Source organism: Neocloeon triangulifer, unplaced genomic scaffold (assembly GCF_031216515.1).
Source record: "Neocloeon triangulifer isolate White Clay Creek 2 clone unplaced genomic scaffold, ASM3121651v1 ptg000012l, whole genome shotgun sequence".
Lineage (NCBI taxonomy): Eukaryota > Metazoa > Arthropoda > Insecta > Ephemeroptera > Baetidae > Neocloeon > Neocloeon triangulifer.
The window spans coordinates 10,762,438-10,787,928 of NW_026775554.1; the positions used below are offsets into that span (position 1 = coordinate 10,762,438).

A 25,491-nucleotide genomic window follows, 5' to 3' on the forward strand; every position below is an offset into this window, starting at 1 on the left:
GAGATTTTACCTGGCTCCTTTCTTTTCCGGAGCGAGTGGAAAAAGGTACGAGTATCATGTCAGCGGTGGAAAGCTAAGGGAGATGCAAAAAAGGCCGCTGCTCCATTAGGTGCGTATCAAAAGAATTTAAATGCGATCACAGCATGGTAGGCCAGGAGTCCAACAGTTATGCATAGAGAGAGAAAAAAGTCCTTTGTCAGTGCGCAAATTCTTTTTTGCAGCACATCAACCCGCCCGCCAATGAACAGGCTAAATTAATAAAGAAAAACTGAAACGCAAAAAATTACGTCAGCCCAAATATTTAGGATATTTTTTATAATAAATATTTATTACTCATTTTTTGCGTTTGTTGTTTTAAGAATGATAAAACAAAGAAAATTTTAATATCAAAAACTGCGTTAAAAAAATTTATTTGAAAAATTGCTTATTACTGGTTGTTGTAAGGGATGCCCATGCCCAATTGCTGAATGGGCACCGGAGGCGGCGCTGCCTCCATAGCAACGTGGGCGGGCCAACAGGTGGGGTGCTGTCGCGTGCTCCTCAGGGGTATAAAGCGGGCAGCCAGGGGTGGGTTGTTGTGTCAGTGCGAGATGCATCGAGAGGCGGTGGTGTTGACAGCGCTGCTGCTCATCGGGGGCCTCTCAACCCCTGCGACCTCCGAGTCGTCAAAGGCCAAGCGAAGCATAGGTATGGCAGAAATTCTTTATTTGTTTGGACAAAGTGTATAGAATAATTTATTTTTTACTAGTAAATTACGTTCAATCCTAGCGAGACCATAATTAAAAATCTTAAATTCTTGAGCGATTTCCGCTTTATTTTGTGTATACATATTTTGTATCATTATTCATTACTTCAGTGAAGAATAAAAATGTGAAATAGATTTAATTTCCTTTGATTTTTTCCAAAGCCTCGATGCCAGATTTAGGCGCTCTACTGTCACCTGGCTTGGTGCAGCGCGTGCAGCAAGAGAAAGATGACGACCAGGAGGAGGTTCAGGATGAAAAACGTCACTCAAAACACCATCCTTACAGCGAATACCTATTTTGGCTACGGTCTGGAGGTAAGTGTGTGGAGATTTTTCCAATTCTCAAGATCAAGTTTTAATTATTTAAAAAATACACACAAAAATTAACGATGCTATACTACTCTTTTTCACTTGATTCTCTCCTTCTAAAATTACAAACAAACGCAGTAGATGAGTAGAGTGAATAACAGAAAAGATTTATTTCATTTTCATCATCTTTTTTTTAAATATTTTTAAATTTTATAAGCGTCTCTGATCATTTAGAAATTATTGTCAGTGAGGATTGTCAGGAATACAATGTTGTTCAATAATTAAATAATGCCTTAAAAAATATGGAAATGATGTATTCTCATATTTTCATAACTAATTAAAAAATAAAACTGATCCCGGCAGGGTTAAAAATTGATTTGCCTACAAAGCAAGAGACAAGGCAGGAAATTGAATAGAGACTGGCGCTAATTTGGCGCTTCCTGGGAAAACTTCTCTCATGCTTGGCGCCGGCCTGATGTCAGTTTAAAAAATTTCCTAATAATTAAATCAAAAGCCGAATTTTTCATTGATTTATTGCCCAGAATTATTTACCGTAACAATCTAGTAAGCAATCCACATTTTGTATTCTTTAGACGAAGACAATTAATCCTGCAATCTACGCACCAGTATGCGGAATTTCAATTAACAAAAGTTGTACCAAATGTTTTATTTTTGATATTTTTATTTTCTTGATTTAAGCTACAGGCACTTGACGATCTACTATTTAAATTTTAATTGGAAAAAATGTAATAAATAATAATAATCCTGTTCGAGGGGAATCAGATGAACGCGGAAAAATGGTTCGCAGTTGCTGCACCAATTAGTTAGAGCTCAAACTTTCGCGGCGCTATAACTCAATTAATTTGCAATCATGTTTCCAAAACATTATGATACATATCTTCTTGCTTGAGTGGCGCGGATTTAACTCAATTAGCTGATGAGAAGCCCCAAAGAAAAATGCCCCCACGCACTTTGCATTTTCCTCTCGCTTCTTTTTGTTCGTTTTCCGACTACCGGCAAGCAGCTCTCTCAGAGGGCAGACCTCTGGGTGCGCGAGCAACGTATACGTGCCTCGTCGCTCCCATTCAACCCATTATTTCGGATACGATGGCAAACGCGCAATTAATTTGGCGCAAAATTTGCCGCGAATAATAGGACCGGCGACGATTAGCCCTCGATTTTGTCCTCCCTTGACCAAATTAAATGTTCACTGCGCACAGAGAAGAGAACAAAAGGCGTTCTGTGCTGCTGATCCCAGGATATTTTCCATTAACAGTAAAAATTTTCTTGCCTTTCGAAATTTAATTTACTAAATGCTCTCCATTTGTCCATTTACTAAGGAAAATTATAATGATTGCTATTTTGACCAAATAATTAAATAAAAATAAAGTGCAAAAAGAATTTTTGAAATTTAGTCTCATTGCAGCATTCTTATGATATTTTCCCTATTTTTCTACAGAATGTCCAGATACTGAAGAGGGCAGTCCAGGCTTCTTCTGTCCCACCCCGGACACAAATGGACAGTGGCGGTGTGTGACAGAATTTCAACTGTGCGACCACATGCGTGACTGCCCCAATGGTGAAGACGAGTTGCCCACCCACTGTCTCTTCTACAGTGTGGTAAATACCAACTACATTCTCTCGTTTGGTAATTTCATTTTGTTTCGCTTCCAATTTAGAAGAAAAATATCAATAAACCTTTCCAAATCTATATAAAGCAAAATCCAATTGGACTGCGAATTAAAAAAAACTGATCAATTAAATAACCAATTTAAAGAGAGTTTTTGACCGATTTGAATATTCAAACACTTAACCTGCTTTTTTTACAGATCCAAACTCATTTCTCGAAGCTGACTAAGAGTCTGTTGCTGAGACCTATCCTCAGCAAACACAACCACGTTTGATACACTCAAAAGCGGCCACATCAGATGAAAATTTTTGAGTTATGGCCGCTTGCTGAGTTGATTCCGCGCCCAACCCACCCTGCGGAGGCACCCTCCTCAGACTGGACTGGTCGCATAATCTGAGCCTTAAAGGAATCAATTCTCGGCGTCCCCTTCACAATCTTTCCTGCTTGTGTTAAACTTATAACCAAAGATCTATGTGAAATGGAAAAAAAATAGTAAAATGCAATTATAAAGCTTTTGTTCATTGGACGTGCAAATAAATTTAATTCACTACAAAAACGGTGGACGCTTCAATTACATAGTTTCCAAATACACTATTCTTCCCAACGCTAAATCTAAAAAATAAAATAAAAAAACAAACAAGTAATAATATTGCACAACTAAGTAGATAATTTGAATCAATCAACAATTATTCTAAAACTCACAAAACATGGATTAAGCATTCAGTAATCAAAACTATTGAACATCAATTTAAATAAATTTTTCTTTCTCTCTAAGCTGCAGATATAAGTTAATATTTAATTATTGTGCTAAATTAATTCACAAAAATCAAGTGACACTCTAAACTACCTTCATACGAAGAAAGGCTCAGAGCTCACTACAAGCCACAACTTTGGAATAAAAACGACAAAAAAGTAATGCTGACATTGGTGGAAATGAATGCTCAGTTTGTGGCGCCCCAAATATTACAAGAAAATTCTTTCCGCCAGCTATTTAAAAATTGAGTTTGAAAGCAGCTGACTAGGGGTCGGTCCAGGTTCAAAAGAAATGGTGTTATTTGGCGCGTGGCTTGTGGGGAGACCCGCCGTTTTTCTCCCACTCGCGGTTGAATTCGTGCTCGAGGATTTCAGCGCCTCGCTTGCGGGTCAACCCGGTCTCCTCAAGACTGAGCTCGCACATCTGCATGTCATCCACCCCTGGACAACAATCATCCCAAATTGAGTGTTTTTACAAATCCGTTTTATAATTGATTTATGAAATAAAAAAACTTCTATAAAAACTGACCTGCTACAAGAAGGATGGCCTGTTTCTCAGGGTGCAACTCCATCTGCCTGGCAACGTACTGTCCATCAAAGTGGGCGTACCACCAGCCCTTCTTGTGGTTCTGGTCATTCTGGACACCAGCGCCTGGCCGAATGAAAGGAATGCGGAAGAAGCGGTGCTGCTCAGTGTTGATGGGCACTCTGGCAGCAGAATTGTTGTTCACATGCAGCAAAGGCTTGTTTGCTGTTAAAATTTAGATAATGACACTCAATAAACATTTTTTATATTAAAAAATAGCAAATAATTCCGACCTTGTTCCATGATGGAACGAGGCGCACGCTCGTTCTCTTCCATGGTGCTACGTCTCTTGTTCTTGGCCTTCCAAGCATGGTAAACCTTAAGGCGGCGATGAAACTCAACCCTGCACGCCTGCGTCATTACAATGTTACTCTCTTATCTGCAAATAATTGGTGAAAAACATTACCTCAAGCAGTTCAATATCACAAGAGGTATTGATCGTGTCCCTCAGCTCAGAGTACTTCCACTTCGAGAGGTCGTACTTGCCCTTGTTGGCCGCCTGTTGCGCTCTAACATTCTCGGACCTGTTCCAGATAATTATCATTTTAGAATTTACATTAATTCACTAATTGAGAGTAACTAAATACATTTTTTGCCCCATTCTGTTTAAACTAATGAGAAAAAAACAAGAGATCATGGAATGAAAAAGGGTAATGCTTTTTGTAAGAGGAAAAATGTCTCTAGACAAAATACAGCGCTGCCACTCGAGGAAAAAATCAAGACCAAAAAGAAATTTTATTCCACAATGAGGCTTGGTTTCAAGTTGACTAAAGTCCAGGAATTAAACATTTTGCCAAATATATGCGATATGAGGAATGGTCATTGATAAGATTGCCTATCACCAAAGATTAAAAAAAACTATTAACAAATTAAACATATGTACAAAACTGCAACAAGCTACAGACATTCTCTTAAAGAATTGGTTACCTGTTGAGTCTGAAGTTGTTGGGGCTCTTGGGATCAGCCAACCTGTTCGAGCTGTGGACAGACATTGAGACACCACACAGTCAGAGACAGAAAGCACACTCACAAGAAACAAGACATTTTACCCACAAGTTGAAGCACTAATATGATGTATAATAGGAAACTTATTTTATTCCTTTAATTTAGTAAATTGCTGTGAAAATTGTCCCTCTCAACATTATTTATTGCAAAAAGTGCATTTTTGTGCTCGGTTTGTAAAAAATTCCCTCTCCTTGATTTTATTTACATTGACTTTGAAGCATGAGATTTATAAAAAAAATTACCTCCTGACAGGCGCCGAAATATCCTCGACCTGACTGTGGGTTTCTTGAGCCAATCGCAAGGCCAACTCGTGATCTCTGCGCTCCTGTTCAATTTGCTCCCTGAATTTGGAATTTTCCTTTTCCATCTCAGCCTAAACAAAAAATACATTTAACACTATTACTAAATGGTGAAAAAATTTAATTACTTGAAGCTTTTCAGCAAGACGTTTGTCAGCCTCCTCAAGCTTCCTTCTTTCCTCTTCTTCAATTTTCCTTCTGGCCTCCATTTCCATTTTTCTGCAAGTATATTCAAATTTAAATTCCTCAATAAAATTAAAAAATAAAAATAAAATGATTATGTACTTCTTCCTAGTATCATCTTCCTCCCTCTTTTTGCGCTCCTCTTCTTCCTTGCGCCTTCGTTCTCTTTCCATCTCTTCCTGAAGCTTGCGAATTCTCTCTTGCTCCTCAGCGATTTTTTGTGTCTCAACTCTCTTTTGCACAGTTGCCATGCAAGTGTTAGCCTGGTTCATCAACTGAGTGTGCAGCAAGCTAACCTCAGATGGCTTTATCTTTGGATTAGCCTAGTGTGAACCAAAAATTGTTATCAGTGAGTATTGCACTTTCACACCAAAATGTAAATACCTTTTTTTAATTATGAGAGCACTGACCTTGATTTTTTGAATGGCGGCCGTCATATCCTTTTTCAGCTTGGTCACCTCAGCAGCACTAGTTTCTTTGTCTTTCTTCATCTGGCCAATGCACTGTTCCATACGAGTCAACATCGAACTGAGGCTGTTGATTTTTGCAATGCCACGGTAACGTGGTTGGTGCTGTTTGCGGCACAAGTGCATTCGAACAGTTTTCTGGATGACCACCAAGTTCTTTGCTCGATATATGATTTTGTTCTTTACTGCAATGTAATTTAATTTGATTTTTAAGAAAAACTAATATATCACAAATTATTAACTTACATTTAATCGTAGAAAGGGCTCCGTACTGCGCCTTCTTCCAACGAGACAGAATCAGCCACTTCTGCACTTTGGCTACCAGCATAGCCAAATTTTCAGGGTCTGACTTCATGATCTCGTCAAATTCAGCAAATTTGCCAGGCCTGAAGAACACCTTCGTCAATCCAAATCGAAAGTCGTTCTCATTTAAACCCAGAGCTTGGAAGAGAGCCTAAAATAAATTTTTATAAATAAACATAGAAAAAATATTTTTCTGTAATAGACCTTGCAGAAAAGTCTAGGATCAAGTCGAGCCAACTTGGGTGGCAAATAGTTCTTGTACATGTTGTAGAGTTCAGAGAAAGGCGCTCTTGATGGGAAGCCTTGCTGCATCAGTTCCAGCACTGATGTCATGCCTGAGCACTGGAGCTGAGACAAAATCGAGCCCCCCTCAAACTGGTGGTCAACCATTTTAATGTTGGGCTTGATGCACCTGATGAAATTGGTCCCCTAAAAACATATGGTTATGTGAAAATGATACAATTAAAAAAATCATTTCAGCTTACCGTGCTTCGAAGTTTTTCCATGAGTTCCTCAAGTTGTGTTTTGAACTTGGAGCCGACGCTGATGAAAGTGAGTTTTCCTTTCTGCTGACTTTGAGAGGCATTGGAGAATAGGTTCTGAACAAAAGGATTCTGACTCTCTTGGACCAAGCCTTCAAGAGAGGCGTGCAAAGCATCATTGTTCTTTTCTATGAACTGGCTTGTGTGGTAGCAAACAGCACCTGCGAAGTGGCGCACCAGGAAACCTTCATCATCTCGCACCTCACGGTGATCCCTGTAACAAGGTTTTGTTTAATTTTGAATGCATTAGCTTAAACAAAATTACCTGAGCTTGGAAGCTCGTGGAAGAGCAAGGCGGAAATGTCCACCTAGACGAGAATGGACCTCAGTGGTGAAATGGCTGCCACTTGACTTTGGCAACTTTGACTCTTCGTCTAGCAGACTGAAAATTCCATTGCCCCTGGCCTCAATCAAATCTACAATAAACAATTTAGTATTTAATTAAAATGACAATAAATTCAGGTACCAATGCAATCTTGATTGTCAACAAATTCAATTTTCTTGACATTGAGACCTTCCTTTTCATACAAAGTCTGTTCCTCCTTGAGAATCCTTTGGTTGAAAAACTGTTGCAATTTCTCATTGCAGTAATTGATGCAGAACTGCTCAAAGCTGTTCACAGTGAAGTACTCTAAAATTTAATATTCTTGATTAAAAATTTAAAATTTCTACTAGCAAGAGAAAAACTAACCGAATCCAGCAATGTCAAGCACACCTATGTAGTGGCTTGACGTTTTGAAGGGGATGCTTCGGTTGATTCTGCCAACAATGTAATCAAAGAGGCGGCTGTAAAGGGCCTTAGCTAATGCGTCCCGCGCATTATTAGCCTCGTAAACCTTCAAAGGCACCCTAAAGGAAAAAAGTTTTTACTTTATTTTCATTTTCATGGGTATAGGAAAACTAACATAATAACAGTGCCCTTGACGCCCCCTCTGCTAGTCTGCATGACTTTCGACACAAGAGCTTGCCGGAGTTCTTCTCTATCAGCACCAATGAGACCAGCTGCAAGGGTCAGTGCCTTTTCGGAGGAGCCAGAAATGCGGCAGCCACCTAAAAATTATTTTATTTGAAATTTTCACTTTATACCTATTAAAACCTAAACCTTTTGTGTCCTCAGGATTCTCCTCAAAGGAAACGTTCCCAAGGTGTAGGACGGCTGCAACAACTGCGTAAATGGAGAACTTTTCCTGTTCCTGCAGGCCCAAACGAGACAGAGCCTGAAAGGAAATTGGAAGTCTTTTATAACAATTGAGAAATGTTTAAAAAAATTACTTTGTCCATTTCGATAAAGTCGTTGGAATCATCCAACATTGGGTCCTTGAGCCCACCTTTGGCCTGATGAGCTTGGCTCAGTACACTGCTACTGAGTTTACTTTTGCCGCTCACAAAATACTGAGTGCATCCATTCCTCAAATACTAAAAATTTTAAACAAATGAAATTTGGGCAAAATTTATATTAACAATTTTTAACACACATGAAAGTCATCTGGCTTGGTAAGGTGCAATTGCTGCCTGAGTTTATCAGAAGCACCGGCACAGAGTTGGAAGAAGACGTGATAGTTCCTCTCCTCAGGGCCTTGGAAACAAATCCTCGACTTCTCCAGCAGGTAGTGAGAAATAAATCCACCAACCACTTGGTGCTTTGCGTCAAAGTGAACCTCGATGAATTTTCCAAATCGACTGCTGTTGTTGTTTCTCGTCGTTTTGGCGTTGCCAAAAGCCTCCAAAACAGGGTTAGCTACAAAATATTTTGCATTTATTTAGTATTCCACTTCCACTTGTACTATTTAAATCTATGGTGGCCATCAATTTTATAGCCAACTGACCGTCAAGGATTTTCTGCTCGATCGGTCCAGCAGAAGAGCCCCAGTGGTCACACATGTACCGCAGCAAATACTTAGTCGACTCTGTCTTTCCAGCTCCAGATTCGCCGGAAACAATGATGGATTGCGACTGCTTCAAAACTCTCATGTCTCTAAATGCTTTGTCAGCTAAAATTTTTATTAATTAAAAATAGCTCATATTTTAGCAGATTTGAATCAAACCTATGGCAAAAACGTGAGGTGGCATTGTTCCCAGGGACTTGCCCTTGTACTTTTTGATGGTCTCACTTGAGTATAGTCCCTTCAGCTCAATGTACGGATTGACCGCAATCAATATGTTGGCTACATACGTCTAGAATTTCATTTACAAAATTAATTTTAATTTAAAATAAAGAGATTATCAATAACATACATAAATTTTGTCCTTGCTGTAACGGAGTTTGATGTTGTGCAGAAGGGTGGCTTCATTCAGGAACATCAAACCACCTTCAAACATAAAATAATTAAAATAAATTGTGGTTTTATATCAGTTGAATTAAAAAATAGTAATTTATCGTTTTTAATGGGCAGGAACTTACAGTTGTCGTCCACCTCCTTGTTGTCATCCTCCTCGGCCGGGTAAATTCGGTCAAGGCCGCAGACGAAAGCGTTCCTTGATCGCTCAAAGGGCTGCACAGTGGCCTCGTCCAGACCCAGGTCGAGGATGCGCCCCTGGACAAAGCCATGCTGCGGGTCAGGCACCCACACCTTCTGCCGCTCAAACATGCCTGCGGACAAGACGGAAAATTTTCCCTGAATAATCAAGCTGCACTTCAAAAGGGAGCACTAATGTACGACTTTTTGGTCTGCCAGTCGCTCAAATATCAGGTGATAAGATAATTTTGGAAATGAGCTCATCAACTGATAAGCGAAAAAATGGTGTTGCCACTGAGAGCGTATGCAATAAGTTGTTTCTTTCTAGTTATATAGGTTGATTTACAAAATTTTATTATTATTTTTGCAATGTTTTTTATAGACGGTATTTTACGGATTTCTGAATGCAATAAAATATAAATGATAAAAAATATGTTTCAGTGCTAAAAAAAATCATTTTGTAATCTAATTGTGAGCACCGCGTCAGAGTGTACAGTCTGTCCGCGATATCCTACCCATGATCCTACCGACTTTTCGTGTTTTTGGGGGAGGAGCCCAATTTTAGGAAGCTTCGCGCGGATGTGCAGCTGGAATGCATTCCAATGCAGTGAGGCCTGCACGCGTGTCTCCTTTTGCTACCTTGCTTTAGCCTCCTTGCTCAGGTAGGCCGAGCTAACAATAAGACGGGCACACTGTAGGTTTGATAAATTTTAATTTCTTAACTTTGGGTGAATAGATGAGAAGTATATATGAACAAAAAAATATTATTAATTATATAAATTTAAAAAAAAATGACTTTAATTGATATAGAGGCTTAAAAAAATTAAAATTTCTGTTTTTTTTTCAAACCATAAATAATTATTTTTTTAATGGTTTTTACACGGTTTTACTGAAACTATGTGCGAGAAAAACTCGGCTATAAAGGCTGGAATACGTACCAAAATATTGACTTCTAATTGAGGAATTAAATTTTAAATGACCCAAAAATTAATATTTTTGCATCACAAAAATTTAAATATTCAATTAACCCTGGATAATTTGGGCATAACTAGCCTTATTATTTTTTATTTATTATTTAATTCAGTATTACAATATTATTTTACGATGTTGACTTTTATATTACAAACATAGTACCACATTGATTGATTCAAAAGTTTTCAGTCTGTTTAAAAATAAAAAAATATTAATAACTATTTTACTAAAATGCTGACATTTGTTCAAAAAATAATTTTTCAAAGTAGATATTTTTGTTAAGTTAAAACTTCTTTTATCCTTAGAATTAATTAAAATTTGAAAAAAAAAACAATTTTTTCCTTTTTTTCATTTTAATAACGATAAAATAGAAATGGATATAAACTCCTATTTTAATTTGAGTTTCTTCATTTTCCTTTTTTCAGCACCAGTTCAGCACCATAATAATTATAATCATCATTTAAAGATAATAAAATAAAAATAATTTTAATATTTATGGAAATCAACAACTGGAAATTAAAAAATAAATACCTTCAAGTATTAATAAAAAATAAAATAATTTAATTCTGAAAAAAGTATGTGAGACCGCATTATTTAAATTTTGAAAAAACATATTTACCCATAGTAGTTTTGTGATCATCTATTCACCCAAAGTTAGAAATTAAAATTTATCAAAATCTCACAGAGTGCCGGTTTAGCTCGGCCTACCTGAGCAAGGAGGCTAAAGCAAGGTAGCAAAAGGAGACACGCGTGCAGGCCTCACTGCATTGGAATGCATTCCAGCTGCACATCCGCGCGAAGCTTCCTAAAATTGGGCTCCTCCCCCAAAAACACGAAAAGTCGGTAGGATATCGCGGACAGACTGTAATTTGTATTTGTTGTAGCACGCGAATAACAAGTTTGTCAACCACTGTAGTTAATTAAAGCGGTCTGATTACGGCATGGAGGTGCGAGTGATAAAATTATACTTTCGAAACTGCTTATAAACATTTTGAGCGGCGTATTTTTATTTGACTCTACCAAAACGGCACGCGAAACGCTTGGGTGAACAAAGCGGAAGAAAGAAGAAAATTTGCTGCTCACACAATACAAATCACACGCCGAAGCGTGGTCACGCCGGGGCTGAAAAGCGAATGAACCAACGTAACAGTTATTTCCATTTCTCGCTCACGTAACACCCTGCTAATCAGGTTAAACCTTGTGCGGCTTCCCTTTCGTGACTTGACGGGAATGAACGTTCGAAGCGCGAGAAATGAACTTTTAACAGGCGCAGCGATTTTTTTTATACTCCAAGAACAAAATTAACAACGACCATGCTGATAACTTGATGTGAGGTCGATTTTTTTTCTGAATGGGAGTCAGGAGCCTGAATAAGTGACTCATCTGGTCCAAAAAAGGGCGCGAGCGCGGCTCACTCTACAAGTGTGTGGAATTTTCTGCAGCCTAATATGCATTCTCCAGTTTTGGGGATATAGAAACAGCTAGAATGTTAATAAAGATTTTTTTTAGTTCAATTAAAAAATAAACAAAATTTGAGGCAAAACATTCTGAGATTTAATTTTTCACCAATTTCTAAATGAACATTATTTAAAGTTTCCACAATATTTCGGTTCAAAATTATTTACATTTAGAAATAAGTTGCACTTTTCTTTTTTAATAAGATCACTGCACCTGACTATTAAATTTGATTCTTGATAACACGACCCCTCTAATATGAAATGTACAAGCGAGAAATTTCTCCAGCAAAGCGTGCATCCTGCAATGCAGGGGCAGCGTTTGGAACCAAATTAACCCATTATCTTAAACGGATGATATATTTATGCAGCTCAATTTCCTCTCAAAAGCGAAAATGGCGTTTAATAACAATATAATGTATCTTAGGTGCTTCTCATGATAAGAGCTCATTTCAAAACTCGGCCGAAGAAAGTGATGCGCCGCCACAAAACCGCAAATCAGATTGGAATGGAATTTCTTTTTGCGTAAAAACATAAGAATTCACCGACACTGTCATTAACAGTAAAAATAGTGTACACACGATGGCTGATTAGAAGGCGTGTGTGCGTCAACCGAATATTGGGGAGGGAAGAATTTTTAGGCGGATTTCAAAGAAAAATGGTTATCGCAATGTGACGACATTAAACGTTTATTGGGGACCGCACGCGCGTAATTGATCTGAAAGCTACTGATTAGGACATTTTTTTATCAGGACAGATTGATTGGAATGTAAAAAGACGCCCAGGACCACACTTCAAAACTAAAGATAATTAATTATTTCAGAGCTTTTCATTTCATAAGCTGTTAAGCTATCCTTGCCATATGCCTAGATTAGGAGCACAAAAAATTAATAGACAATTATTTTATTTTTTGCAATTTGTTTCTATTTCATTGGGCCTATAATTTAAACACACAATTTGGATAGATTGAAAATGATTTAAAAATATAATAAAATTTTTCTGAAAGAAAGAAGAGTTAATAATTAAACATAACTTTCAGAAGAAACAAAATAGTTAAACATATTTTTAGGTGTAATTTAATAGATGCTTCCTTAGAAAGAAGTAATATTTACTGTTGAAATTAGAATAAAATTAATAATAAAAAGTGAAATAAAATTAAATTAAATGTAAATATGATCTGATCGAATAAAAATATTCAGGCCATTCTGACACCCATGAATTACTGCAGAGGCTTATGCGGGCAGATTATTGTGCAAAGTGTGAATTGGTTACAAAATCAAAAGTGTGTCCCGACGTCTCTCTTTGTACCGCGATTTGCCTGCCATAATTTTCCACACCAGCAATTATCGAGCCGAGTATATAGGAAAGGCGCTGTAAAAATTTTCAAATGTGTTTCGTGTAAACGGGGCCGCGGAGTTTTTTTTTATATGTGCAGGGTCCCACGTGAGAATGAGCATTGCAGGAAAAAGAAAACAGTGAAATGATCGTCATTACCCTTGCGGCGGGAAGTCGGCACGGCACAATCACCGATGATGAGCCAGCAGCAATTTACGCATCTAACGGCCGTTCGATTTGAGGTGCGAAGGAATAATAAATTCTAACAATAGAAGTGGTTTTGGAAATAGTTCACGCGTCTCTCAACATTTCTAGATACGTTTTGATGCAGCCGAGGAAAAAGTAAAAAGCGGCAGTTTGATGTGCTTGGATTGTTGCCGTGGCCAACTCAGCGTGCAAATTTTTCATTCTCGTCGGCGCCGAGCTACCGACCGGAGAAAGTGAGCCGCACTAATTTTTTTTATATACTTTTTTGACTCGACGAATGGCGGTGAGAAGGAGATACAGAGAGATTGATGCACTGCATGGGAATCCCGGAGTGACAAAAATTTGTAAATGAAAAACAAAGTATTTGACCGAGCAGGATGGAGTGCGAACAGCATTCCGTGTGTGCATGACTAATCCTTTCCACAAAAAACTGTTCAGGTGTGAAATAGAAAAAGGAGTGTAAAAAGTCATGTTGGAGCTGACGACAGTTGAAAAGATAAATAAAAGTAAAAATTCCTTCTGAACTTTGCTGAGTTTTGAAACCGATTTTACTATTTATTTAGTATGATATCAACTTCCTATATTTTACCATTTTTTCCTACCCAATGTTGCATGTATAACTTTTGTTTTTCATCCCATGTTAAGCAATATTATATTATCGTACATAAAGAATATAATCTAATGAATTTTATTAAACAAGGATCAAAAAGAGAGTTTGAAAACTTGCCCTAAAATTAAGTCTAGTGAGATGACCAAGTGTTCAGGGTCAGGTGGAGCGGTCAGGGTGATTCGTTTTCACGGCAGCGGGGGCGTGGAGCGGAAACGGCGCCGAAACCGGAAACGCGAGGACTGGCACCGATTTTCATGAAAATTTCTCGCCCCGACGAGAGATTCATTGCCAGGGAAATAAACCGTGCTCAGCACATTCTGAACATCGATGACCTTTTCGGAATTTAAAAAAAGAGGAAAGTCCAGTTCGAAAATAATACGGTTGCAATCAGGTTTCGGAAGATCTTTACCTGCCTTGCAATGAGTTGCAAGGAGTGTAACGGGTTATTGCATTTAACTTTTTTCGTGCAAGTGTCGCTTCCGCGTTTTCAGATCGGTATTTCGTAAGTCGCGCGTGCCCTCGACCGAGAAATAAATCTGCATTGAGAGGGAAGAGACCGAGCAGCTGCTGCTCTTGTTTCGGAGGTTCACGCGCAATTAGCATACTTATTATTAGGTACAAGTAAGCGGTAATTGCACTCTGCTTTTCGTTATTTGTCAGCGTGTGCGTTGAATTGGAAACTTGTCGGTTCTGCATAATTGCGAGGGGAATTTTTCCGCAGACGCGTACTCATCGACACCTCAAGGCCCCTGATTAAAGATGAAAAGAGCAGAGCCGAGTATGATGATAATTGCTTGCTGATTACCAGTAGTGCCCCTATTCAATGCTAATCAGTAATTGTTGATGCTAATCAACACCATGGGAGGCTAAATTTTAATTATTCTGAAGCATCCAAATTAAACCATGGGATAAATTTTAAGCTTATTGAAGTCGTGAAATCAAAACTTATCAATTTGATGATTAATCCGAATTTTTCGACCACTTTTATTAACTTCGATAAAAATAAAGGCGTACTTTTAACGTTTGATTTAAATTAATGGCAACACTTTTGCATTTCAAATTTAAAGTAAAATAAAGTTAAAAATAATAAAATAATATTTTCATTACACACTTTATTAAACAACTCACAATTGTGTGCTGCTTTATTTGTTAAAATTTATAAATTTAACAAGTTGTTTCTCATTCAACATTTGTTCCTTGTTAAAAATTTGAATTAAAATTTAAAAAAAAATACACTAATCTCAACTTCAAATTTATACCGTTTTTCTTGCTAAAAAAAAAATAATTTTTAGTTGTACCAATAATATAAATATTTTATATTGAACCGACAAAAACAATTTTTTTTAATAACATTTTTAGCATTGATAATTTATCATATTAATTTCAAAATTATATGTTCAGAAATTAATGTGTAGAAGAAAATTTGTCTCAAACAAATACTATTTTGCTCCATAAATAATTCAAAATTAACTATTAAACTGATATGAATTGACGGCGTTTAATTATGTTTTAGCTAAACTTGAGACGCTTATTTATAAATATTTTTTTGTACTTGAGGACAATGGAAAATTAAACATATAATACAAAATTAATTTAATCATAGAATTGAGTAGAAAAGTCAAACGCAATAAAATAAAAAATACCTCAATATTAATTATTATGAATCAGCACTGGAATTAAAGAGTTGAGGAGGCAAGTAAATAAATATGAAAAAGGCGGTATCACTGTAGATGAATCAGCTGGCGTGCAGCGAAAGAAGTTTTTTTCGAAGTATCGCGCGACTTTGTGTTAAAACGCGGTAAATTTGCGAGTGGCTTATTGAAAAATCACGCAGAGGAATCTTTTGCGAACCGAAATCAACTCACCGGCAGTGGAAAATCAGCTGCTCTCGCCGCTTTTCCGCGAAAATCCAGCCGCGATCGGCGCTTCAGCTGGCGGGCGAGTATCACAAACAAGGCGCAGACCGACACTGTTCGCGTTTCGCGTTCGCTGGCTCGGCTGTTTGGCGGCCGGCAACGCTGGAAGTTGGCTGGAAACCCGGCCCTCCCCGCGGACCCCTCCGCTCCATCGCCGACGCACGGTTGCAATTCGTGACGCTCAACAGCACAGCACCCTGAATAAAAAAAGCTAAAAAGCGGCGGTGAGCAAAATATTACAAAGGTACGTATAGTGGCAGAATTGCAGGTGTGCGTCGCGGAGCCGCAGACCGTGACAACCACCCACCCTCTAAATATGCGCTATCAGTTTTTCCAATTGCATTGTAAAGAAAAAAAATTAGCAACTGCATAAATTTATTTATTAAAATTTTTACTACCACAGTGTTTAAAAATAGGAAAAAAAATTTTTTTAATTATTTTATTTCATTTTTTTTTATTTATATGCATCATTTCTAATCTTATGTGATTTTTTTAATAATAAATTAATTTTGTAAATATGTACTTCAGTTACTTCCTTCCTGGAAAAGCTGGTAGTTCAGAGTTATGTTGTTATGTAACTAATTTTGAACGTTTTAAGATGAGCAAAAAATAGTCACTTGATCATGAAGCCGTTGAGTTTTGATGCGATTTTCAAGTAAATTTAATTTACACTTTTTCATCTGCTCTCGTTCTTTCAGTGGCAATTTAAATTATAAGAATTTCAGAGTACGCAGCATCCTTATGAAGAGCAAAAAATCGCGATTGTGTTCGCGGAGACTTTTTTGTGCGCCGCGTAATATCAGAGTGGGAGGATGCTCGTCAATCTGCACATCACACAAGGCGGGCGAGTGAATCACCGACACACAGGCGCTCTAATGATAATAAACCCGAAATAGGCAGCACGCAATTTCGACTTTTTATGACAGCAAAGAATTTCATTATTTAATCAAAAGCAAACAACAAAAACGCCTTTGGAGATTTAAACGCTTGAAATTTGATGTAGGGGTTCTTGGATGAAACAAAAGTCGTGCAGATCGGCAAGTAAAGTTTAGTTCAATGCTCTCTTGTGATCTGTATTGCGCTCCTCGCACGTAAAAATCGTGCCTCTTCCGCGGACAAGCGAGAGAGAGAAAGAGAGAAAACGAAAGAAAAGAAAAGCGGTGCACTCTCATATTATTCTCTTTGTCTGGACGCGCAAGTTAGAAGTCCAAGTCACTGACCTGCTGGCGTTCTCACTAACAAAGTGCAGTTTAACAGCGACTCTGCCATCTGTTACTCAATTGAAAGTTTTCAAGGAGCATGAATATATTTTTTATTAATTGGATTCCCCATAATCCACAGAAAAATTTCTTAATTAGCTCCGTGCATTTAATTTGAGAAAATATATATTCCATGTAATCAATATTAATTTAGTCTTAACTGATCAAAAAGATCTAACGTCACATAAAGATTTGCTAGTGCAAGATGTGAGGGCGAGACTCGCTTAACACAATAAAGGGAAAAATTATACAAAAAGTAAAATTATGGCGGTGGAAACTGCGATGCTTCCTGCACTAAATACTTTTCAACTGTTTGCCCTGGAAATTTTTAGAATCATTTTTGTCAAGAACTATGACCCAAATATGTGTCGCATTTAAGTGCAAATCTTATTGATTCTAATAGAGGAATTAAGCTTGTCCAAAATATGCCTGCTTGCTTATTGAAAATAAAAAAGGAAATAATATATATTGAAAATATAGGCATAATGAAATGCAAAAGACTTTATTTATTTTTACAAACGGAAATATTTTTATATATTATATTATTTTTTCTTTCTATTATAGCTTGAAGCTTTTATCATCATCAGACGCAAGGGTTCATCTCACAAATGAAAAGCTTTTCCAGATCGCAATTAACATCGTTCCACAAGTGGTTGACGTTGATGTTAAGCTCGACGCAGTGCTCATTGCGATCGCCGGATGGCTCGTTAGGGGCCCAATTTTGGAAGGGCCCAATGGCCCGTCCCGTCGAGTCCCAGTAAAAGGCACCCTCCTGATAAAGATCAGAGCCGGAAATCCAAAATGACTCAGTCAACATATCACCTTTGAAAGTAAGAATGCCCAGCAATCATTTGATGAAAAGCTTTTTTTCTCATATTTTTAATTACTTACTAACTGCGTTCATGACGGCACTGTTCTCTCCGACGGACTCAATGCTTACCAAATCCATTCCCTGAACTTTGCAATAATTTCGGGCATGATACCAGTCAAGCTAAAATTCATAAGCAAAACATTATCCCAGCATTATCCATAATTTAGAACAAATAATATTTTACTCGCATGGACGAAATTAGGTAAGTGGCATTGCCATACTCAAAACGCAAATCCAATGTCTTCTCATCTTCTAAAATTGTAATATATTATTAGAATTTTTTTGATTTTATTTCCATTTAAAATTAAAACTTGCCGTTCGCTGGTATAGATACCTGAAAAAAATGTGAAATTTTTAACAAAATGCTTAATGTTTGCTAAATTACGTAGCTGCTAACAAGAAAAAAACAAAGAAAAAAAATTTAAATATTACCACTGATTGAACTGCTACAAACAGAAATGCAAATTTAACTATAGAGTACATTTCAGCTGCTTTGATTGCCACTTCTTCTCTTGACCGATTTTTCACAAAAAGCAATCCTGCTGATAATGTTATTTACACGTCCCCTATTATAATCTTAAAGTTTTCTCAAGTGTCACTCAATTTTTCTCGCCAAATACCACTTATCTAAAAAATATCTTACTTTACTCTTCCTACCTAACTGATGCATATGAGAGTGTTAATAGGGACACGAATGGAAAAAATGGCGCAAGCACAAATTCTTTTCTTGGCTGCTATTAGCTGTGCACTCATACCTGGCCAATCGGTATTTCTATTTTTAATTCTTACTATAATTGAGAGATAATTTGATTATTGGAATTTTTAGAGCTTGATTGAAACTAGGGGATTGACAAGTAAGATGAATTTCCTATGCAAAATAAAAATAATTGAAATAGTGCTATTTAAAAATGTTTAGAAGGAGCAGCTAATAGAGTATTTACCTTTGGAAATGGAACTTATGAGATTTCAACTAGTATGGTACGTGCGTGTAAAAGTTTTTTGTATAGCACGTGCCTAATAACATGTTTTATTAAAGGCTGGCTGGGTTCAAGCAAAAAACGATTGCAGATCAAAAGGCATGAAGCTGCTGAGCATTGAAAGTGCGGAGGAAAACAATGCCATGCTGGAGCAAATCGGTGCGCATATTAATTTATAATGAAAGGAAATTGGAGATATTATTGAATCGGTTCATGATAGTTTTAAGACCTGGAGATTCTTTCTGGACGTCGGGCTCTGACCTGGGACACGAGGGTAATTTTTACTGGGAGGCGACGGGACTTGCCGTGAGCGGCTTCAAGTACTGGGCTCCAGGTCAACCAGACAACGCCCAATCTGGGAGTGAGCATTGCTTAGAGATTTCGGCTGCAGACAACCATTTGTGGAACGATAATAAGTGTGACGTACAGCATTTCTATATTTGCGAGAGTCATCCTTGTGAAGAAAAATGAAAAATATATAGCATAGTAAATTTCAAATTTTGATAATTGTAAAAATAAAAAATTTAATTACAGAATTAAACACCAATAAAACCAAAAAATTTATATTATGACTTCACGCCGTCTTTTAAATTTTCGTTAAATATTAGGACACTTAATTCAAGGTAATTTGCAGACAGAAATAGAACAGTTTAGATTAGAAGAGCTTTTAATTCAAAATAATCACGCTGAATTTATTGCAGAAAATTTTTAGAAATTCCTTGATTTGAAAAACAAATTAATGGACGACCACGTGCCCGCCGCTATGGTGAACTAATGAGGTACCTAAAGGGCGCCGCGGGCAAAAGCGCGTGCGCCGTGGCCCCTGCGCATCCCCACCCGCACCCCGCTCGATCATATGGGAGTGTGAAAAATAATAATAAAACACAAAATGCATTAGCATTGAGCCGTTCGCCGAGCACCACCGCCACCACCCCTGATTACGGCGCCTTCACTCTTAGGTAACGTCCATCCGTGGTTCTTTCCTGATTGCAAATCTATAAATTCGTTTCGATCGTTGCTTTTTTTCAGCAAATAATCGCAGGTTTGACGGGCCGAGCCGAGGTAGGATGAGCTCGTCTGAATAACGAAGGACACCAGTTTTTTTTTTTATAATTTGTCGCGAGCGAGAGGACATTATGTCAAGAAGCAATAGCCGCAGGAAGCCTTTGAACTACCGGGCCAGCAGGTGTCCCGGCACACCTGGTGCCTCCAAGCACCAGCAAATCGAAATCATCGTCGAGACGCTGTCAGGAACGGCCTTCGAAATGACCGCCTCGCCCTCTGAGACGCTGCTTTCCATAAAATCGAAGATCCAACACGTTGAGGGTGCGTTTCGTTTGGTCAAGGACACGCTTTAATACTATTCCACGCCACCGATAATTGGGCAGTCACGAAACATCTCGCTTTTATTTCTCGGCATTCATTTTTATTTCCACCTATTAATCGCGATTGTGTTTGGCCTATGCCAATCTGACCCTCAAATCTTTGGCTCGCGGCTATTTTAAAGGTCAAATTTCCCTCAAATTTATACAAATCCTTCTTGATTTTTATTTTTTAGTATTATAAATGTCATTCCGAAAATGGTATAAAAGTTTAAAAATGTTCAATTTTTTTGTTTCCTTTTAGGAATACCAGTGGCTCACCAGCACCTAATCTACAATTTAAAAGAGCTGCAAAACGACACTGCAACTTTGTCTGAGTGCGGTCTGAAAAATGGTTCCAAATTGCGTTTGGTTTTGTCATTGCGAGGAGGGCCTATCTCAACTAAAAGACTTCCAGTACTCGCCTGCAGCGGAGATGATTTTGAGCAGTAGGTTTTTCAAAGTTTTAAGCAGATTGAAAGTAAAATTTTCCATTTTTTTTTTTAAAAAGGGATTTTGAGCCAGTCCCCTCGGGCAGCCACATTGTTTTGCTGACGCAAGAGGGCGAGTACCTCAGCCTGCTGAAGATGGTAAAAAATGACGACGGGAGCTTCTCTCCCCTGAAAGAAGACTGGCCTAGTCCTGACCTGCTTATGTAAGGCTATTAAAATTGAGAGTGGAACAATATTCAAATCTGTCAATTTTTGCAGGGAAAGTAATTCGAGTGATTTCGGAGATGACCAACGTTTGCCTTTGATCATGCCTGCCCTGTCGACTGACTCTTGGGAAATGCAGAACGCCATCACAAAGAGCAAAATCGAGGATTTGAAACAGAAAATTGAGCTGCTGTCTCTAAAGAAGAAGGTTTTTATCTACGATATTCAAAATATTATGATTAATTCACAATCCTTGTGAAATTCAACTTTCAGCTCAAGAAGCTAAATAGCCAGCTAGAGGCGCCAGCAGAAACTCCAACAGCAACCTCGTCCGACTTCAATCACAAACCCCTGCTGCCGCCAATTGGCCCTCAGAAGCTCACTACTCCCAACCCCGACCCTTTAACTAATCCGTCGCTTGTCAAGCAGATCCACCTGAACCACTTCGTTCTGGACAACAGGCCAAGAACAAGTCCTGAGACGCTGTACGTGGTTGGCCACAATCTGAACCAGGCGGTTCAGAAAGAGGCCAAAGATATGTGCCGGCTTCTGGGAGAAGTGCGACGTCGCCAATGGACAAAAGAGGTGACCAAGGAGCCAAATTCCCTTGCACCGCCACCAGCTAAGAAGAGATGCAAGGTAGGGAGGGACCTTTGCATACAACATAAAATGAAAAATAATTAAATTGTGTCTATAATTTTAATTGCATTTTATTTTATAAGGATAGAAAAGTAAATTAGTATTATTTAAACTAATTTAAACTTAAAAAAAATTTTTTTGAGCAAATGTTTTAATAATAGTCTGAAAGGACTATTAGCTTTGCTCAACTCGTTAAAAAAATTTTTTTTTCTTTTTAGGAGAACGCAAAAACCTTTTTTTTTGTTTTGTTATTTTGTATTTTTGAAAAAAGTTTTAAGTCGTAAAAAATTTTCTTTGTTAAAATTTCAGGTGTGTCGCCGCCGACTCAACATTACAAATAGCCATACGTGCCGGTGCTCGGGACTGTTTTGCGCCACCCATCGTTACGCCGAGACCCACGACTGCTCATTCGACTACAAAGCGGACGGACGCAAGTACCTCAGCCAGACTAACCCTCTGGTAGTGATGCCCAAGCTGCCCAAAATTTAGTCCCCTGCTTAACATCTGGTCTTTCACTTCCTTGAAACTTAATCATAGAAAAAAATATTTTCTCTTTTATTGGGGAGTTAGGAATGTTTTTGGCTTGCAGTCATATACTGGAATCAATAATACTTCTCGGCTTGGAAGACATTTTTTAACTATTACATGATCTTTTTAGAGCACTGAGATTTTTCCCAATTTAATAATGCAGCTTACTTAATGCAACTTTTCATTCATGAATGTCTTCATTTTTGAGGGAAATTAATAACAAATGTAACAAAGAATTTATATATACTGCGTAATAATCATTTATTGCACCAGTAGGACAACGAATAAAATATATACATGCCATATGAGGCCACATTTAAGCTCAACTGCAATTAAATTAATTGCCACTGTAACATAATATCAACACTACGTGTCCCTTTTGTAACGCGGGGATCTCTGTTGCATGTTTAATTAAAATTTAGATAATTGTTCGATAAGGGCACTGCATATTTGCAGATAAATAAGTGAGTAGTGGTTTTGTCAAGAGCCGCTTCAGCCGATCTGTTCCTGCTCTATTTTAATGTGATTTTACACCTTTACCATGAATGTTTTAATGGTATTTAATAGTTTTTCTGTTGAATAATAATACAAAAAAAAAGATTGTGATTTATTTTAATGACTGCCTCTTATCACCAAGTAATTAGACTAAACCGAAAAACCTCTAATTAAATGGTGCGTTTAATCATTTTCATGCGGTAAATGACCGAGGAAAATTATGCGATGTGGTTACTCTGACGTGAGGTTAAAGGTTCAAGATAAAAGAACCGATGAAAGTTATAATGAGTCTGATGAAGTTTTGTTAATAGTTTCCTTAGTGTCAGGAAAATGTCGCTCGTAGCTGGTACGCAATCAATCATGCTCCAAAATTTTTTGGCGTTTTCGTTCCTGCTGCTCCTGGCCAGTCATTTTGGCACTGCCGAGGTCAATTAATTATTTTAGGTTCCACATATTTAATATTTTTATACTCATTTTTTTTTAAAACAGGACTATTATGATGATATCTATGAGGACGTTTATACGTGAGTTTTCTTGTTCTATTTTATTTTTGGATTGACAGAAATATTATGTTTCTCAGGCATACGCCTTTTGACGAGATTGAGCCAGTTGATATCATATATGAATACAATGTCACTGCAAAAGTCAAAACAAATTGCTGTTCATTAATGGTGATACATTATAAAAGCGTATTTATAAAAAATATTTTACCAAATCCAAATTTTATTATTCTGATAGCTAAGCGCGGCAAATAATTTCACCATGGCTTTGGATGACTTTGCGCTCAGGTTCAGCAACAACACATCCATCATTGAGGTCCTTTTTTCAACCTCTTATTTTGAAACAATTATTAAAATTAAAAATCAAATTATTTCAGGGGGTTTTTGCCACAAAATCAAAAGACTCGCTTGAAAAACTAGAAGTAGGGGTTGGAAAGCTGAAAGATGAATCTGATTTGATCAATCAAAATTACGAGCAAATCTTGAAACAAATCCTCCAAAAATCTAAAGAGCAGGTTAGACTAAAATAACAATTTTCTGTTAAAAATTCTAAGCGTTGAATAACTAGGAGGGCGTTCTTCAGTGGTTCAACAAAGCAAACGGGAAATTAAATGAGCTTGAACTTAAGTTTAATGGGAGCAATTTTCTTGTAGATGATCTTCGGAAGATTGAAGAGGTTTGTAACAGATATTTTAAATTAATGCTCCACAAATAAAATATGAAATATATTTAATTAAAGGCAATTGACGCTCTGAAAATTCAAACACAAGCTCACAAAAAAGGGTCAACAACAGGAGAGTACGATTATGTCACTGCAAAAGTCAAAACATGCTGTTCATTAATGGTGATGCTATTAGCGTGAATTTATAAAAAAAATTTACGAAGTCATATTATTATTCTGATAGTTAAGCGCGGCAAATAATTTCACCATGGCTTTGGATGACTTTGCGCTCAGGTTCAGCAACAACACATCCATCATCGAGGTCCTTTTTACAACCTTGTAGTTTCAAACAATTATACAAATATTTTATCAAATTATTTTAGGGGATTTTTCACACAAAATCGAAAGATTCGCTTGAAAAACTGGAATTAGGAGTTGGAGAACTGAGAAATGAATCTGCTTTTATCAATCAAAATTACGAGAAAATCGTGAAACAAATCCTCCAAAAATCTAAAGAGCAGGTTAGACGAAAATTACAATTTTAAATTAAAAATCTATAAGCATTATTGAAAAAATAGGAGAGAGTTCTTCAGTGGTTTAACGCAGCAAATGGGAAATTAAATGAACTTGAACTTAAGTTTTATGAGAGCAATCTGCTTGTAGATGATCTTCAGAAGATTGAAGAGGTTTGTAAAAGTTATTTAAAATTAATGCTCTACAAATAAAATATATTTTAAATAAAGGCGATTGACGCTCTGAAAATTCCAACACACAAAAAACAGTCTAAGAATCCAGGAGAGTACGATTATGCCGAGTTTGTTCAAAATGATGTAAGGAAAAATAATAAAAAGAAAACTTAACACTCAATTTTATACAGGAGCCAACCAAAGAGGATGCTTCTCATCCAAAAACAGAAGGTGTGAAAGTAAATAAAATTATGCAGATCGAACAATTTTTTTTATTGTTTAATTTAGTATCAATAAAGTCGTTTGTCATTTCAGAGGAATTCAAAGTAATCTCATTGCCTAAGGGTGATTACATGTTCAGCTATTTTCCGGTATTTATAATAATTTTACTGACTGCTATTTTTAATTTTTTACCATATTTTATCTTCAAAAATTAAAGGTGACATGGAAAGAAGCTAATCAAACTTGCGTCAATTTGGGTGCCACGCTCGCGACTTTTGAGGATGTTGATGAGTTGAAAGATGTGTCATCAGCAGGACTTTTGAATGACAGTATATATATTTTCTAACTATTTATAGTATTTATCAAAGAAATAAATTGAAATTTTCTTTTTTTAATAGAAGGCAAATATTACTGGGTTGGGCTCTCAGATATTGGCAGGTCTACTGGAGATTTTGCTTGGCTCAATGGACGTGCTCTCCCTGCCGAGGACAGCGATTTTTGGGACAAGGTGTTCTTCGGAGGGCAACCAAATAATGCGGCCGAAGGATTGGAAACTTGCGGTGCATTGAAAATTGATACTGCAAAACTGTACGATTTCAGCTGCAATACCACCAAGAACTTAATTTGTGAAAAGTAAAAAAAAGATTATGTATTCATATGTTAATTAACCTTGACCTGCAATTTTCTCCATTTTTGCATCCTTTATTTGCATTAAATAATTTTTCCTGTTTTACGTACTTTACGTTATTATATTGGATTTTCAGAAAAATAAAATAGCTTACTTGTGTGCACTTTATTTGTAAACTAGTTATATTAAAATTATTTACCCACAATTTCCTCTCCATAATCTAATTACAATTATTG

At 37.2% G+C, this 25,491-nt stretch overlaps 6 protein-coding genes across 8 annotated transcripts; 4 read left to right on the forward strand and 2 right to left on the reverse strand.

Annotated features, from left to right (window-relative positions):
• The first annotated feature begins 107 nt into the window (after positions 1-107).
• Positions 108-3,256, forward strand: LOC132196859 (uncharacterized). 2 transcript variants are annotated; one of them, XM_059619786.1, is made up of 4 exons: positions 108-687; positions 908-1,060; positions 2,514-2,702; positions 2,884-3,256. In XM_059619786.1, exons 1-4 carry the CDS (start codon positions 468-470, stop codon positions 2,910-2,912), a joined length of 591 nt encoding a protein of 196 aa, XP_059475769.1. In that variant the 5' UTR covers positions 108-467; the 3' UTR covers positions 2,913-3,256. The 2 variants fall into 2 exon arrangements, with proteins under 2 accessions (XP_059475769.1, XP_059475768.1); XM_059619785.1 differs by having other exon boundaries at positions 2,514-2,674; positions 2,884-3,255.
• LOC132196858 (myosin heavy chain 95F) lies at positions 3,183-15,858 on the reverse strand. 2 transcript variants are annotated; one of them, XM_059619782.1, is made up of 24 exons: positions 15,722-15,858; positions 9,224-9,412; positions 9,058-9,131; positions 8,868-8,997; positions 8,649-8,813; positions 8,298-8,560; positions 8,095-8,238; positions 7,925-8,039; positions 7,728-7,872; positions 7,514-7,671; positions 7,289-7,453; positions 7,088-7,238; positions 6,766-7,036; positions 6,485-6,709; positions 6,224-6,431; positions 5,921-6,162; positions 5,613-5,833; positions 5,456-5,546; positions 5,271-5,401; positions 4,951-5,001; positions 4,430-4,547; positions 4,257-4,374; positions 3,967-4,188; positions 3,183-3,878 (listed from the first exon to the last, which is right to left on the reverse strand). In XM_059619782.1, exons 2-24 carry the CDS (start codon positions 9,408-9,410, stop codon positions 3,736-3,738), a joined length of 3,738 nt encoding a protein of 1,245 aa, XP_059475765.1. In that variant the 5' UTR covers positions 9,411-9,412; positions 15,722-15,858; the 3' UTR covers positions 3,183-3,735. The 2 variants fall into 2 exon arrangements, with proteins under 2 accessions (XP_059475765.1, XP_059475767.1); XM_059619784.1 differs by lacking the exon at positions 4,951-5,001.
• A 1,649-nt stretch (positions 15,859-17,507) lies between these two features.
• LOC132197334 (lectin subunit alpha-like) lies at positions 17,508-18,510 on the reverse strand. Its single transcript, XM_059620562.1, has 5 exons — positions 18,335-18,510; positions 18,218-18,236; positions 18,087-18,154; positions 17,923-18,022; positions 17,508-17,853 (listed from the first exon to the last, which is right to left on the reverse strand). Exons 1-5 carry the CDS (start codon positions 18,383-18,385, stop codon positions 17,615-17,617), a joined length of 477 nt encoding a protein of 158 aa, XP_059476545.1. The 5' UTR covers positions 18,386-18,510; the 3' UTR covers positions 17,508-17,614.
• Positions 18,235-19,451, forward strand: LOC132197333 (C-type lectin 37Db-like). The gene is made up of 5 exons (XM_059620560.1): positions 18,235-18,668; positions 18,729-18,756; positions 18,819-18,880; positions 18,939-19,038; positions 19,100-19,451. The coding sequence occupies exons 1-5, from the start codon at positions 18,567-18,569 to the stop codon at positions 19,348-19,350; spliced, it is 543 nt and encodes a 180-aa protein (XP_059476543.1). The 5' UTR covers positions 18,235-18,566; the 3' UTR covers positions 19,351-19,451.
• A 232-nt stretch (positions 19,452-19,683) lies between these two features.
• LOC132197332 (AN1-type zinc finger protein 4-like) lies at positions 19,684-22,026 on the forward strand. The gene is made up of 7 exons (XM_059620559.1): positions 19,684-19,838; positions 19,909-20,205; positions 20,506-20,689; positions 20,752-20,895; positions 20,951-21,104; positions 21,170-21,535; positions 21,845-22,026. The coding sequence occupies exons 2-7, from the start codon at positions 20,016-20,018 to the stop codon at positions 22,022-22,024; spliced, it is 1,218 nt and encodes a 405-aa protein (XP_059476542.1). The 5' UTR covers positions 19,684-19,838; positions 19,909-20,015; the 3' UTR covers positions 22,025-22,026.
• Positions 22,027-22,534: 508 nt separating this feature from the next.
• LOC132197331 (uncharacterized) lies at positions 22,535-25,423 on the forward strand. The gene is made up of 16 exons (XM_059620558.1): positions 22,535-22,619; positions 22,870-22,984; positions 23,048-23,082; positions 23,139-23,229; positions 23,297-23,374; positions 23,436-23,573; positions 23,627-23,734; positions 23,798-23,902; positions 23,964-24,041; positions 24,103-24,240; positions 24,298-24,405; positions 24,463-24,549; positions 24,597-24,636; positions 24,721-24,776; positions 24,845-24,956; positions 25,026-25,423. Exons 2-16 carry the CDS (start codon positions 22,889-22,891, stop codon positions 25,262-25,264), a joined length of 1,509 nt encoding a protein of 502 aa, XP_059476541.1. The 5' UTR covers positions 22,535-22,619; positions 22,870-22,888; the 3' UTR covers positions 25,265-25,423.
• The last annotated feature ends 68 nt before the right edge of the window (positions 25,424-25,491 follow it).

Bases quoted from the DNA above. Each gene is read 5' to 3' on its own strand.
- LOC132197332 (XM_059620559.1), top strand. From the start codon at position 20,016: ATGTCAAGAAGCAATAGCCGCAGGAAGCCTTTGAACTACCGGGCCAGC. The intron at 20,206-20,505 runs GTGCGTTTCGTT...GTTTCCTTTTAG, and splicing joins GAAGATCCAACACGTTGAGG to GAATACCAGTGGCTCACCAG. The intron at 20,896-20,950 runs GTAAGGCTATTA...CAATTTTTGCAG, and splicing joins CCTAGTCCTGACCTGCTTAT to GGAAAGTAATTCGAGTGATT.
- LOC132197334 (XM_059620562.1), bottom strand. From the start codon at position 18,385: ATGTACTCTATAGTTAAATTTGCATTTCTGTTTGTAGCAGTTCAATCA. The intron at 18,023-18,086 runs GTAAAATATTAT...TATGAATTTTAG, and splicing joins ACCTAATTTCGTCCATGCGA to CTTGACTGGTATCATGCCCG. The intron at 17,854-17,922 runs GTAAGTAATTAA...TTACTTTCAAAG, and splicing joins TGCCGTCATGAACGCAGTTA to GTGATATGTTGACTGAGTCA.
- LOC132196859 (XM_059619785.1), top strand. From the start codon at position 468: ATGGGCACCGGAGGCGGCGCTGCCTCCATAGCAACGTGGGCGGGCCAA. The intron at 688-907 runs GTATGGCAGAAA...TTTTTTCCAAAG, and splicing joins AAAGGCCAAGCGAAGCATAG to CCTCGATGCCAGATTTAGGC. The intron at 1,061-2,513 runs GTAAGTGTGTGG...ATTTTTCTACAG, and splicing joins ATTTTGGCTACGGTCTGGAG to AATGTCCAGATACTGAAGAG.
- LOC132197331 (XM_059620558.1), top strand. From the start codon at position 22,889: ATGTCGCTCGTAGCTGGTACGCAATCAATCATGCTCCAAAATTTTTTG. The intron at 24,042-24,102 runs GTCCTTTTTACA...AAATTATTTTAG, and splicing joins ACAACACATCCATCATCGAG to GGGATTTTTCACACAAAATC. The intron at 24,637-24,720 runs GTGTGAAAGTAA...TTGTCATTTCAG, and splicing joins TTCTCATCCAAAAACAGAAG to AGGAATTCAAAGTAATCTCA.
- LOC132197333 (XM_059620560.1), top strand. From the start codon at position 18,567: ATGCATATGAGAGTGTTAATAGGGACACGAATGGAAAAAATGGCGCAA. The intron at 18,669-18,728 runs GTATTTCTATTT...TGGAATTTTTAG, and splicing joins CACTCATACCTGGCCAATCG to AGCTTGATTGAAACTAGGGG. The intron at 19,039-19,099 runs GTGCGCATATTA...GGTTCATGATAG, and splicing joins TGCCATGCTGGAGCAAATCG to TTTTAAGACCTGGAGATTCT.
- LOC132196858 (XM_059619782.1), bottom strand. From the start codon at position 9,410: ATGTTTGAGCGGCAGAAGGTGTGGGTGCCTGACCCGCAGCATGGCTTT. The intron at 8,239-8,297 runs GTGTGTTAAAAA...TAAAATTTTTAG, and splicing joins CCAAGCCAGATGACTTTCAT to TATTTGAGGAATGGATGCAC. The intron at 5,402-5,455 runs GTAATTAAATTT...TTTTTTGTTTAG, and splicing joins GTCTTGCTGAAAAGCTTCAA to GCTGAGATGGAAAAGGAAAA.